This window comes from Scomber scombrus, unplaced genomic scaffold, assembly GCF_963691925.1.
Source record: "Scomber scombrus unplaced genomic scaffold, fScoSco1.1 SCAFFOLD_283, whole genome shotgun sequence".
In the NCBI taxonomy this organism is placed as follows: domain Eukaryota; kingdom Metazoa; phylum Chordata; class Actinopteri; order Scombriformes; family Scombridae; genus Scomber; species Scomber scombrus.
In genome coordinates this window covers 1-15,009 of record NW_026910388.1, presented here as the reverse complement: position 1 = coordinate 15,009, position 15,009 = coordinate 1, and the positions used below count along the sequence as shown (strand labels likewise).

General features: G+C 40.1%; 1 protein-coding gene across 1 annotated transcript; it reads right to left on the bottom strand.

Moving 5' to 3' along the window:
- Positions 1-9,069: 9,069 nt before the first annotated feature.
- On the bottom strand, positions 9,070-12,417 carry gpr31 (G protein-coupled receptor 31). The gene is made up of 2 exons (XM_062415115.1): positions 11,784-12,417; positions 9,070-9,918 (listed from the first exon to the last, which is right to left on the bottom strand). The coding sequence occupies exons 1-2, from the start codon at positions 12,327-12,329 to the stop codon at positions 9,457-9,459; spliced, it is 1,008 nt and encodes a 335-aa protein (XP_062271099.1). The 5' UTR covers positions 12,330-12,417; the 3' UTR covers positions 9,070-9,456.
- Positions 12,418-15,009: the final 2,592 nt, after the last annotated feature.

Genomic DNA, 15,009 nt, shown 5'->3' with positions numbered 1-15,009 from the left:
AAGGTAGGGGGAGGAAAGAAAGAGTGAAGGAGGGAGGAAGGAAGGAATGACAGAAGGAAGGAAGAAAAGGAAGAAAGAGAGAGGAAGGAAAGAAAGAGAGGAAGGAGGGAGGATGGACGGACGGACGGAAGAAAGGAAGGAAGGAAAGAAAGAGGAAGGGAGGAAGGAAGGAAGAAAGGGAGGAAAGACAGAGGAAGGACGGAAGGAAGGAAGGGAGGGAGGAAGGAAAGGAAGGAAGGAAGGAAGGACAGAAGGAAGGAAGAAAGGGAGTAAAGAGAGGAAGGAGGGAAGGAGGAAGGACAGACGGAGGAAAGAAGGAGGGAGGGAGGAAAGAAGGAACAGTCAAAACAGACAGTGTCAGTTTGATCCGGGAGGACGACACGAAGGTTAAACTAAACCCATTAAACCCTTTTTAAGGTTAAAGGTGCAGTTTGTAGAATTTAGTGTTGTCCAAAATGTTACAGGGATTTTTCCTGTATTTCAACACCAGGTCTGGAAATATTACAGGAAAGACTTTATAAATAAATAAATGAATAGTGGGAAAATGTGCCGGTTTAGATAACAACAAACATCATAGTTTATACTTCATTATGAGGTCGGACTTTTTCCATTTCGTCTCAAATGTCTCTGAGGTGATTCAGAGAACTCCAACTCCTCCATATTGAGAAACCTGCCATTTATCATGCTTTCCCTCAGTTTTGCAATGTTACTAAATTTAGGCCCAAAACTTCCTTTCTTTCTTTTTTCTGGCAGCTTCAGAGGTGATAACAGTATCAGCTTTCATAATCCTGTTACTCCAATTACTGCCTCTCTCCACTCTGTTCCCGTCATTCTAATCTCTTGGATTTGTGCGTTGTCCCACAGCTCCCAGTCATCCCAGTGTCATCTCCTCCATTGGGTCACAGAAGGCCTGAGGATCGGCCTGTCCCAACACGTCCAGGGCAGGGTAAGAACCTTTTGTTGCTTCCTAACCAAATCTACGTATTTACTCACACACTGTATTCTCACAGTCTGAAACATGTGATGTGAGCTGAGTAACATTTCAGATTGTACGTGTTTAACATGTAGAGTCCTGTCATAAAGATTTAAAAAGACGTAATTGGTGATTCCAGTGAAAAGCCGCAAACTGAGATGAGCAAATAGATGTTATAAAAAACACCAATTCACATTCATAAACTCCCCCAGCAGTCATTAATACATGTTTGATTAATGCTTCTGTGAAAAAAAAATACAGTCCAGGAGAACGTTTTATCCAATATGATGAATACAACAATGACAACAATGTTTGAATGCTGATTTTTCCCCATTAAAAACAGGTCAAATTTGCACATTTGCACATTTGCATATATAACAATGTGTATCACCTGCACAAAAATTAAAAAATGATGCATTTTATTACTATTTATGTATATTCTGGGTCACGTTATAGGAAAAGTCTAGCTAAAAGAAATGTGTATATGGTGCTTTTGCAGCTCTCAAATGTAAAAATGGGTCAAATATGACTCTGAACAGTATGTGAGGGTTAAAATACCAGTTTCATGTTGTTAATTCCAATATTATAGAAGATGTTTTTACATTTGCATGCAGTCCTGGTGAAATATGAGCCAAGTATTTAGATCCCATTAAGAAAATCTGCCAGGAAGCAAATAAAATGACATTTTACAGTCATTTGAAACAACAGATGAGCCCAAGATTGAATTATTAACTGCTGAAAACAGTCAAAATCACCTTTTATCAATTGAAATCATTACACTGGAATACAGTTGTATATCCAGACATATTGTATGTGTTTACTGTAGTTATAAGGTTAAAAAAAGACAGTTCGACCAACTCCTATCTCTCGGCACCAGACGAAAAGGCCTCATAACAGTTGTTTATAATCGTATTCATACACTGTCAGAACCGACTGACCTCTCTAAGGGCTGCCTGGGACCGGGACCTTGGGACCTTACTATCTGATGAGTGTTGGGAACGAATATTAAACCGTGTACACACTTCCTCCATATACGCAAGGCATGGCCTGCTGCAATGTAAAATTTGCATCTCACTAGGCTGGCCAAAATCTACCCCGACAGAACAGATGAGTGTAATAGATGTAAAGGCCCCCTTGCTGATTCTGTTCATATGTTTCTAACCTGCCCACGACTATCGGAATACTGGTCTGCATTAGTTAAGTTATAGGCCGAACCATAATCCCTGAGCCCCTTGTGGTCCTCTTCGGCGTCTCCTTCACACATGGCCTGTCTAAATCCTCACAGCACATTATTGCATTTTCCTCCTTACTTGCTCGAAGGCTCATCCTCCTTAAGTGGACTCATGCCTCCCCTCCCACTCACAATAAATGGATCCATGAAATCCTACAATGTGTCACCCTGGAGAAGATAAAGTTCTCTCTCAAGGGATCCTTATGTAAATTCTCTGAGATGTGGCAACCTTTTGCAAACCACGTTGACTCCCTAACTATTGATGCTGAAAATGTCTAACTGAGCACATCACCCTTCCCCCTCTTTTTTATTTATTTATCTATTTTGTTTTTTAAAATTTTATTCTCCCCTCTCCCTTTTTGAGCACTTACTTATGTGTTGACCCTACCTCAATTGTTAACCTGCTTACTTACTCTTGTTTGCTGTTATTGTTTGCGTGTCCCTCAGTGTGCCTGGGTGTGAGTGTGTTGTCTTTCTGTGGGTTCTTTTTCTGTTTTGGATGGGTGAATTTAGGGTGTTCTGGTGGGTGGGAATTAAGCTGGACATGTATGAGTAACACCAAAAAAAAGTAATCTAAGAAACAAACAAACAAACAAAACCAATGAGAATAATCAAAACAACAATAATGTGAACCCAACATGTCCGAAAAGGAGTAGGATGAAGCATATGCTTATTTAAACCTACCCCTTCTCTACTACTCAATTAACAAATCAGTCTATTTACAAAAACATAGAAAAATAAAAAAATAAGTGAACAAATACATAAATTATTCATGAAAACACCCGATTGTTAAAGCCCTTCCTCCTCCCTGTACCTCGTGAAAACAATGTGTTTGTACCGCTTTTTATCATTGAAAAATATATTAAATGATTATGGTGTGATGATTTTTTTGTTAAGTCTGTAAAATATGATGTGTAGGCCAGAAAGTCTCTGCAGCACCGCAACATTTTATTTAAAATAGTAGTTTGACGTTTTGCCTTTAAGTAAAATTGCATCACCTGTTGTCTCTTGTTGTGCAGAACATCTGGGTTTTGTTTTGCCCATTTAAACCTGATCGTAATGTATGTTATTATAACTTATGTGCCACCACCAATGTGATGCAATGTTAAGAGCTTGTGCTCATTTCAAGTATTTCTGTGAGATCAAGTTGACGCCCACACACAGCATGAATCAGCTGAGATTGAATTCAACCTGACCTAAAAAAAAAAAACCAGCTGTAGACTGCAGTACCCATTTCAACCACTAGCTGTCAGTGTTATACATACTGAAACTATACCTGGACTCCCAATCTGACCCTTCATGCAGATTCATCTGTGTTAAATGGTAACAACATATTAACAATTTGGAGCCACACATGTATAGTATTCCACACAGAGGTTTATAACAACTTAGATTCAAGACTGAACTCAGCAGCATTTCTTTCTTTCTTATGGTTCTTTTCAGATTCAGCAGAGCGAGTAATCAAAAAAAACCACACCCGCTCTTTATCCCAAGTTGCACAAAATGAGCCTTAAATGCAAAAGTGACTCATATGTAAACTTCATGGGAATGTTAAAGAGTGGCAGCAACGTTTTTCTTATCATCAAAGATATTCTGTTTAAATACCGAGCTTGAAAATAATACATTATTATCCGATAAGTACAAAGACGGAAGCAACAGTCTGCAGAAATGTTCTCGGCGATAAAAGAAATATGTATTTACACAATCTCGTTGCAGCAGTTGTAAAAACAAACACACACACAGGAAAAGACAATGCAGGTATTTACAGTGTGTTACCTGTAAAAACTAGGGATGCAGGAAGGAAGGAAAGAAGGACAGACGAAAGAAGGAAGGGAGAAAGGTAGGGGGGAGGAAGGAGGTAAGGAAGGTAGGGAGGAAAGGAGGGAGGAAAGGAAGGAAGGAAGGGAGGAAAGGAAAAAAGTAAGGTAGGAGGGAAGGAGGGAGAAAGGAAAAGAGGAAGGGAGGGAGGGAGGAAGGAAGAAGGAAGGAAAGGAGGGAGGGAGGAAGGAGGGAAGGGAGGAAAGCAGCGGTCTAAGAAGCAGCAACACAGAGCTATAAGGACGCTTTGCTTTCACACACGCTGCATTTATAGTCACACAAACACACACATGCAGACACTCTAGAAAGACAGAGGAAAGAAGGAAGGGGGGCGGTAGGGGGGATGAAGGAAGGAAGGAAGGACAGGAGGGAGGGAGGAAAGGAAAGGAAGGAAGGAAGGAAATAAGACAGTCATTTGAAACAATAGAATCCAACTGCTGAAAACTGCTGTGTTTACTGTAGTTATAAGGTTATAAAAGACAGTTAAAAAGACCAATCTGTTATGGTGATGTCATCAGAGATTAAGGAAACATGCTCAGTTGAAATACTGCCTATAAAATTACAGTCAGTAATCAGGCTGAACGCTTTTGAAAATATGTCGACTTGTGATTATTTTGACTGCTATTGCAATTGCAGTATGTGATTTGTGATATTGGAGGGACTGATCTTTTGTACATGGTGTTTTCATTATCAAGAGTGTACTTCACTTTAGCACTGCAATTAAAGGAATAACGTCTGCTACAGATGCATCAGAGGAGCTGATCTCTTTGGTCGGCTGTGTTGTTTCGGTGATAAAAGTATGCATCCCTAGTAAAAACATTAACTCTCTGAAAGTGCTCCCTGCTCTGTTATTGTACATTTCTATTCTGTCATATCTAAAGTATTTATTAGAACATAAAATTAAAAAAAGACTTGGAGATATAAACCTAAATGACTATGAATCCTTTCAAATAGTCACATGATAACATACAGTATGACACCTTAATAGCAATGCATTCATGCTGCATTCATGTTATGACTTGCCCTTTACTTGCAGTCGCTCGTGTAAACCGCCTACGCCCCAAATTATTTCACTCAGTCGAGACATTTCTCACTTTGTAGATGTAAATGATTAACAGCTGATAGTACTGACTACTGCAGCACTTCGTTTGACACTTGTGTTGCCATATTTGGAGCCCGTAAAAATCCTAAAAAAAGATCCTATACATAGTCTGATTGGTGCATTCACAGCTGTATTCTTTATACTAAATTAATATGAATGCACAATTAAAAACAAGATTGAAGCATATTGAGTGCACAGGGTTCATTAAACAGGTGATTTATAGACTGTAGAAGTCACTAAAACACAACCACAGGGTGTTAAAATGTTGTTTTCAGCACTAACATTGTGTTATTGATGGTCAAACTAAGTATGACAGTAAACAAAGGAGCACATGTCTCTCTCTTTAATCTGTAAAGGTTTGTTTTTGGACACTCTGATGATTACTAGGGATGTCCGATATTATCAGCCAATATTCACTTAAAAATGTAATATCGGGGAAGTATCGGTATCGGGTTTTTATAACCGATATTTGTTCTGTAGGCTTCAGTATTTCCCAGCCTGCATGAACGCAGCATGGGACGTTTACCGGTGCTTGATGACGTATAACAACAACAACAACACGCTAGACTCGTGGGTCTCTAACCGTGGCTAACCGTGGCTAACCGTGCCTAACAAGTTCATAGTGTCCACCGCCATGAACACGAACACACAAACAGAAGGTTTACCTCCTCGTTGTCATTCCTATCTGGGTCCTATCTGGGTCCTACCTGGGTCCTACCTGGGTCCTATCTGGGTCCTACCTGGGTCCTACCTGGGTCCTATCTGGGTCCTATCTGGGTCCTATCTGGGTCCTATCTGGGTCCTACTCTGCTGGAGACACAACAGCTGAGAGGACCGAGTGAGAGGACGTTCCTATAAAAGGTCCCGCCTCCAGAAACGGGGCTTATGTCTGTGGTTCTGAACTATTTCCAAGTGTTCCCTACGGATAGTAAATGACTGCAAAGCAGCATAATAAATATGGCAGTGCTATATTGGCACTTTCCTCCATAACTTAAGTTGAAGTTGTTCTCTTATTTTGCACAGACAGTGTTTACATCTGGAAAGCCATGTTGCATTTATGTTTGCATCCAGTGGAGCATCACAATAAAATGAGGCATAATGTATTAATTCAACAATAGGAGATATGTTATGTTGTTACCTAACAGTTTTGGTGTAAAAAGCCTGCAAATATCGGTATCGGGTGATATCGGTATCGGAAATTAAGAGTTGGGGAATATCGGATATCGGCAGAAAAGTCAATATTGAGCATCCCTAATGATTATTTTTGCTCACATATTCACATCTTTACTGCAGGTTTACAGTAAATACAGCTCTTGTTATATTAGTTTGTGAAGCTCACATAAAGCAGGAGTTGGTCTTGTTATTAATCATGTAGGTTTTTGAGGCGCTTTTAATCTTTTCTTTCTCCTACCACTACAAAGCAGAGTACTTTACCCGCATCTTTCTGTTGTTTTCTTGATTTACACCTACATCATCTTTCTGAAACTCCTATGAAACACAGGCTTTCCTCAGCTGTGTTTCCCCCTTTTTTTTCTTTTTTTTGGCATTAATTCCATTTTATGATGAATGAAACTTGATAAGAAAGTTGCTCAATATAGTCCACTGTGCTTATGTCTCACTGTGTTGTTGCAGTGTTGTGATGAACACACAAACACAAAGCAATGACAGGGTTTTTTTCAGACACACACATACATACACACACACACACACACACAATGATGCATCTAAAACAAACAGCTGAGTCAAAGTTAGATGAAGTATATCTCACATTCACCAGACTCCAGCTGGCTTAATACTTGATGAGTAACCCTTTTGTTTACAGTGAACAACAGATAGACACTTCCTTGTTCAATTATTACTAGTGATGATGTCATCAAGGTGAGCGAGACCATATAGGTGACTTATACATGTGTAGTCCAGTTTCTGTTTATAAGTGTAACATAGTCTGATTCAAAGGCATGATTCATGACTTTTTGAGGGAAATTTTTTATGACGTTTTCAAAAAATATGTCTTCAAAACACCAGGGGTTTGTTTTTAAGCGTCTCCCAACACAATGAGGGAGAGTTAATTTATTACATGAGAAGTAACAATAAAATATCCCAGACATAAATTACATAGACCTTTCTCTCCATATAAAGTGTAAAACTGTCATACTGAGTCATTAAATCAATATTAATGACATGTTTCCTGTATGGGACTTTAGGATTACGCAATAGGGGATAAACCATGGTCTAATATGTTATACATGGACATATTTTATACCATGCTTGAGAATACCCTTAAGAAAAAGTAGTTTATTCAAGTGTACTACGAGTATACTTATTTTATATTAAAACTGAGGCAGTATACTTGAAGTTTACTTTTTATATACTATATTTTATATACTTAAGAATAGTATAGTGAGGTATACTTGGCTAAAGAAAAGTCTAAGACTAAGTACATTAATACTAAGACTTACACTTATACTTTAATACTTTGGTATACTTTTTACTTCTTTCTGCCACAAAGTACTAATACTTAGTTTATCTTGATCCAAGTACAGAATAAGGTCAAATCATTGACTCGTGCTTACATTTAATTTAGCAGAATAAAAACATTAGCTTTGAGGTATTACCCCTGTTATAAACTTATATGTTCAACATCATATAGTATATAACTAGTACAATGGCAGTATATAGAAGAGTGGACTTGTGCTATACTTTAAGTATACTTCAATAAACTAACATGTGGACTAGAAGTATATAGATGAGTGTACTTGTTGTATACTTGAAAGTGTACTTTTGTAAACTTAAACATTTTCCAATTTAGTCTGAAGAGGTATTAAATTAGTATACTTTCAAGTACATGGTCCGTAGTATACTTGCTATACTTATACTTACACTCAAGCATACTTAATAAAATGAACTTTTGCTAAGGGTATTGTCTTTGACTTGTAGATAACCTCTATTATATTCTCTTTATCGCTTATAGCGTAATACAAAAATGCATTTTACAGATTAAAGGTTAAAAAAGAAGCTTGAACCCGATGGCCTAAAAAATCCCCAATGCGTGTCTAACTGTGTGAGATCGGTCCGATTTGACAGATAAAATTCCTGTTATTGTTTTTTTTGGCTTCTTAACACTTGAAAGGAATTTCATCATGTTCATGACTTCTCATTTCACTGTCCAGGCAGAGCAGAATAACAGCTGTGCATACTTTTGGCTGAGAGGCAGAATCGTACGTTTCACTCAAAAAAACACAAAAAAATTCACCAACATTAATTAATACACAATTTCACATATTGAGTCTCTACTGCGGTACATCGACCATGCAGAAGAAGTCAAGACACAGTGATGTTCCTTCCTATTCATAATATGGCGCTTTTCCACTACACCGTTCTAGCGCTACTCGACTCGACTTTACTCTGTTTTTTTGAGTTTCCATAGTGATAGTATCTGGTACCTGGTGCTTTTTTAGTATCTGCTCTGCCGAGGTTCCAAGCGAGCCGAGCCGATACTAAATGTGACGTCAACAGACTGCCGGCCACTGATTGGTCAGAAGAGTCAGTAGCAGTCCCACACAAGAATCAAACCCGGCACTTTTAACCCTCCTGTTGTCCTCGAGTCAAGGAAGGAAGGGAGGAAGAAGGAAGGAAAGGACAGGAGGGAGGAAGGAAGGGAGGAAAGGAAGGAAAGGAGGGAGGGAGGAATAAGGAAGGAAAGGAGGGAGGAAGGAAGGAGGGAAGGAAGGAAAGGAGAAAGGACAGGAGGGAGGAAGGAAGGGAGGAAAGAAGGAAAGGAAGGAATGAAGGACCGAAGGAAAAGAGGAAGGCTGGAAGGAAGGAAAGAAGGAACAGTCAAAACAGACAGTAAAAACTAAAGTTAAATACCAACAACAGCGTTACAGTGATTGGTTTCTCTTCTCTTGCTTTGTGTGAGACAGAAAGCCTCATACAGCAGCAGGAAGGAAGGAAGGAAGGAAGACAGAAAGCCTCATACAGCAGCAAGTACACCATCGCCTCCATGTCCTCCATTGTTTATGTGTTTTGTGTCGCGTATAAAACAAAGTCACGGCAGTTTCGCGGAGCCGTGCTAGGCCAACCCCTCCCACATTGAGTAGGTACTATATTAATGGAAGTCGATCCGAGTAGTGCTAGAACTGTTTAGTGGAAAAGCGCCATTACATGTCTATTAGAAAATAGAAACTTTAATAATTACTGTCCGTCTTGTCTTCACTTTACCTTCACAGTCCCCCTTTTTTATAAATTAAGTACATTTTCGGGGGAATGCTGTCAGTCTCAGGTAGTATCCTGTTGGGTTGTACAGGTGTCCGATCCATTCTGCTTTGAGTTTCAGAGGACAGTGTTACACACAGGACGCAATGTGTGATCCGTTGAGCTCTCCACTGGCAGCTGAGTGCCTCTAATCAAGAATGGGAAATAATTGGAGAGATAAAGAGCTTTGAACTTGGTGCTACAGAAGCAGTAAACCAGTGGATCCAGTAGACAGTCGATGTAGGAGAGGACCATGAGGCCGTCGAAAGCCACGGCGGCTTTATCTTGGTAGACTTCATCCAACTCTTTGACCCTTACGATGAGGAGAATCATCCTGGCTATGGTGCAGGGCAGGAAACAGAAGGAGAAGACCACCATGACGGCAGTGACCAGGAACACGGCCCTCTTCAGTTTGGTCCGATCGCCGACTGTCTTCTTCCTCAGCCGGTTGACGATTCGCACCGTGCAGTAGACGAGGATGACGAAGGGGATGAGGATCTGGGTGAAGAAGACGGCTTCTCGCAAACTGTCCACCACGTCCTTAAATCAAATAAAGGGATCAAATTAGTTGTCATACACGTGTATCAACAACAAAGTCACATTCTTGATTGGTTGGCCTTAGTGTCCCTAAAATGTGCATATTCGGACGATACCGGTCAACAGTTCAAACATCAACATTTTAAATCATTGCACAAGGCAGTGATGGAAGAAATACTCATCTTCTTTGTTTAATTAAAAAACCACCAATACAAAAAAGGAAAAATAACCCAATAAAAGTAAAGGACCTGCATTCAAACTCCTTAACCTTTGTGTCGTCCTCCCGGGTCAAATCGACCTCGTCTGTTTTGACTGTTCCTTCTTTCCTCCCTTCCTTCCTTCCTTCCTTCCTTTCCTTCCCTTCCTCCTTTCCTCTTTTCCTTTCTCCCTCCCTCCCTCCTTCCTTCTTTCCTTGCTCCTTTCTTTCCTTCCTTCCTTCCTTCCTTTTCTTCCTCCCTTCCTTCTCTCCTTTCCTCCCTCCCTCCCTCCCTTCCTTCCTTCCTTCCTCCCTCATACCTTCCTTCCTTCCTCCCTCCTTTCCTTCCTTCTTTCCTTTCCTCCCTCCCTTCCTTAACTCGAGGACAACAGGAGAGTTAAGTAAAGGTGAAGAAGTGCTACAGAAATATCTCTTGTGACTGATACCATAATCAGTTTGACACTTATGCATCAATACTTCAGCATCGTGTTACTGTTGTAGCTGCTCACAGTGGAGCTAAATTATCTTCATAGTTTGGTTATTTAGTCCAGTGGTTCCCAACTAAGGGTTTTAAGATTAATTTCGTAGTAAAGAAAGAAAAGCAAAGTTCTTTTACCCAAATTCTCCTTACATGTATGTGATTTGTTGTTGTTTTTTTTTACCTACTTAGGCCATAAAAAGTTATTTAAATGAAGCCATCTGAGATATTTGGAGGCAATATCTCTAAACTTAACTCCAAATAGATACTACAGCAAAAAAGGTACTCAGTTAGTTGTAACGTTTTTTTTAATGTCTTAATCTGCAAAGTAACTTTAACTGTCAAATCAATGCAGTGGTGTTGAAGTATAAAGTAAAACAAAAAGGAAATTATGTCTCATAATTATAACTTTTCACCACTGCCCAGGTATATTTAAAGGTAAACAACAATATAAACACTTCAATTTACCAGTGAAATGAATCTAACTATGAGTTAAACTGCCTGCAAACACAACCTCTGTTTACTAAGTGTTATGTGTCCCAGTGTAGCATCTCCTCCTCCTCCTAATTATTTTCTGGTGTTTTTTTGATGTCAGCATGCACAAATTATTGCTCTGGCATGTGTGTGTTGCAGATTGACACACTCCAGCCTCAGCATACTTCCAGGTTTTGCAATGCTGTGCAATGTGTCAGTGTGAGAGAAAAAAAAAAAAAGAGAAAAAAAAGCTAAGGTGCGATAACAGTCAGCACTCTGCAGCCACAAATCTAAACTTCTGATTAGGTTTCTCATTTTTTTAATCACTAAAAAAAGATATGTCTTTTTTTTATCATTTCCAACATAATTCGCCCCTTTTTTTTTACTTCTAATTGAGTAACTACAATTTGCACAATTTCCTTTTGTATTTTGTGTCACGTGCATGTTGCGTAAGAGTGAGACTGATGCCACGTTTGATGTCAACAATGACATAAAAAAAAAAAAAAACGTATTTACTCGAAACTGTGCTGTAGAGCTTTTGTTGCAACATGTCCACACTCTTTAATTGGGGAAAATAACTGGCCTTTCTGAATACACTGCCAATGAAGCAGAACAGGTTGGGATGACTCACTGGCGCTGAAACTTTATGCACTGTACCACAATTGAAACTGAAGCTGAAAACTAGAGATATACAGTATAGTGATAATTGGTTTGCAGTACCTTGATCAATGCATCGTCCTTTTTGTCGTCATCATTCTTGTGACTGTTGCAGCAGTCAAAGTTCTGCAGCATGGTGGGGATGGTGAGAGGGAGGAGAAGCAGCCATATGATGATAGAGATCTGAGGAGATTTCTTGATGGCTTTTAGGAGATTCTTGCGACCGGGATGCACCACGTTGAAATATCGATCGATGGACGTCACCGACAGGAAGGCGATGCTGGCCCCTCGGTTTAAAAACAGCATGAAGAGCATCGCCTTGCACACGATGTCATTGGAGCTCCTTCTCTCTCCTTGGATGTAGTTGTATGCCTTCATGGGCAAACAGAAGAGCAGGAGAATATCTGCCAACACCAGGTTGAAAAGGAAGATATTGTTGGAGTTGGATTTCCAGAACTTCAGTTTGAATATGAAGAGATGGAGAACCGATGCATTCAGAGGCAGAGCCAAGATAAAAATCACAATCATGACAGCTGCGTAAAAATTATACAGCGATTTGTTTGTGGCTTCACAGTCTTCAATGAGTTGGTAATTGCTGTTGTTCCCCATTTCAACACTCAAATATACTTCTGAGGTAACGTGCAAAAATATAGATGACAAGCTAGAAATGCTTGAAATAAATCCTCTCACACGTGAAGTCTCACTCTACAAGCTGCAACAAGAGTCCTTGGCTTCAAACCACAAAGAAGGAAACAAAAAATCCTGCCAAACAAGTTTCTTCAAAGTCCTCAGTTTTAATCCTTTTTCACGGTTTAAAATTCTTCTTTCAGTCCTTCTTGTGCTTGTTTCTGAGCTTCCACAGGCAAGTTTTTATGTCCTGTCCTTTGAGTGTCAGGAGCAGGTCTTGAACTAATATCTCTCAGTGTGCAGAGCCAAATGGTAGGCGTCTCCTTTGTGGTTTGCCCTGTTGTACTCATGGCTCCTCCTTTTATAGCCTGAGGAGGTGAGTCACCAACTGCTCTTACACTGTCGGACCAGTGGCTCTTACAAAAAGCAGAAGACTATTTCAATTACCCATTACCTAAGCTTGTTTTGAGTGTGGTTAAAAAAAAAAACAAAGCCCCAATGTGCAGAGATATTTTAATATGATGAAAATATTCAAATGTGTATGTTTGGAGGTGTTTTACATGATTTAAAGGATGTTAAACCAACCGTCAGGGGCCTAAATGAACAATAAACCAGTTTTTCTTGCTGTAATGATTCTGATCCTCCTGTTCATACTGACCATTAGAAGATCCCTTCATAATGCTCTTACAATGGAAGTGATGGAGGACGAAATCCACAGTCCTCCTTCTGTGCAAAACATTTTTATTTAAAAGTTGATTTGGAGCTAATATGAAGTGTTTTTAGTGCCAAAGTCCTTCTTTTTGTTACTATACTTCCACCACAGCTCAACAGGGAAACACTAAGAGGGAATCTGCTGCCAGAAACACTGTAAATGTGTCAGATATCACTTGATATGACTAACTCAGACTGCTGAAGCTCAATAGAAGCTGATCATCTACTTTTAAATGATTTTGTCCTCCATCACTTTACATTGAAAGCACATTTGAAGGTTTTAATAGTCAGTATGAACAGGAGGAATGCTTACAGAGAGGAAGAACCTCTTTCACTGCTCATACAGACACCTGACTGCTTCTTTAAGACACTTTATAAAACTGTGTACACGCCCTTTAAATCCCATCAAGTGCAGAGTCTAAAAAGACTGTAAATGTGTCAGATATCACTTGATATGACTAACTCAGACTGATGAAGCTCAATAGAAGCTGATCATCTACTTTTAAATGATTTTATCCTCCATGACTTTACATTGAAAGCACATTTGAATGATTACAGAGAGTAAAACCTGCTTTAAGACACTTTTAAAAACTGTGTACACGCCCTTTTAAAGTCTCATCAAGTGCAGAGATCACAAGCTGATTTGACTTTTGACAGGCGGCCGACCATATGAGGAAAACTATTGCTATTTATTGGCACAAACTGTGAGAATTCACCCTTTATTCTATTCTGAGGGGTTCAGTAAATCCCTGAAGCTACCGACTGTCTGACTTAGAAAGCTCCTCGCTCACTGATACGCCGAACTCCTCTGCAGATGCTAAAAATGCGACCTTACCCAGATGTGGCTCCCTGGGAATAGATGATAGATTTACACAAAGGACACGAGAGGAGATAGACTTTGTGTGCTGCTGTCAACGATCGCTACTATGTAAGGAAAAGTAAATCAGTTTTGCGTGGAATGTCACGTCCTAAGGGAGGAGAAGGAGGAGAGAAGGGGAGAGAGAGAGAGAGAGAGAGATGGGGGTGGTGGGTTCAGCCTGGGGCCTCACATTTCAAAGCCCTGCATGCCTCTAACTCTGCATGCTTCAAACTCCTTGCTGCACCGGAGCAACAAGTCCAGACGGCTCCAGACGATCCAGACTTTCTATTCACGACATGCTTCAGTGACAGGCGGGAGGACGTGACCTGCATATGACAGATGACAGCCGCTCGTCACAGTACTTAACACAGTTATCTAGATTTAGAGATTTAGACAAATACACGGTCGCACATAAAGTTAGAATAACATATTTTTTACCTCTTTCCATGAAATGATTGATTTAGTCTTAATAGATAAAGTGTAAATATTTTCAAAATTGTATTAATCTCATTATACCTGGTCAAAGGTGATTAGTGATGTGTATAAATAGAAAATAAAAAGAGGAATGAAGAGGTAGGGGGGAGGAAGGAGGGAAGGAAGGAAGGAAGGAAAGAAGGACAGAGGAAAGAAGGAAGGGAGGAAGGTAGGGGGGAGGAAGGAGGGAAGGAAGGAAGGGAGGAAAGGAGAGAGGAAAGTAAAGAAGGAAGGGAGGAACGAAGGAAAAAAGGAAAGAGGAAGGAAGGAGGGAAGGAAGGGAGGGAGGAGGAAAGAAAGAAGGAAGGAAGGTAGGAGGGAGGGAGGAGAGAAGGAAGGAGGGAGGGAGGGAGAAAGGAAAAGAGGAAGGGAGGAAGGAAGGAAAGAAGGACAGAGGAAGGGAGGAAGGTAGGGGGGAGGAAGGAGGGAAGGAAGGACGGAAGGAAAGGAGAGAGGAAAGAAGGAAGGGAGGAAGGACAGGAAAGAAAAAAGGAAGGAAAGAAGGAAGGTAGGAGGGAGGGAGGAAAGAAGGAGGGAGGGAGGGAGAAAGGAAAGAAGGACAGAGGAAGGGAGGAAGGTAGGGGGGGAGGAAGGAGGGAAGGAAGGAAGGGAGGAAAG

Excerpts from the sequence above, each read along its gene's own strand:
- gpr31 (XM_062415115.1), bottom strand. The coding sequence starts at position 12,329 with ATGGGGAACAACAGCAATTACCAACTCATTGAAGACTGTGAAGCCACA. Across the intron at positions 9,919-11,783 it reads AGGACGATGCATTGATCAAG|GACGTGGTGGACAGTTTGCG; the intron begins GTACTGCAAACC and ends ATTTGATTTAAG.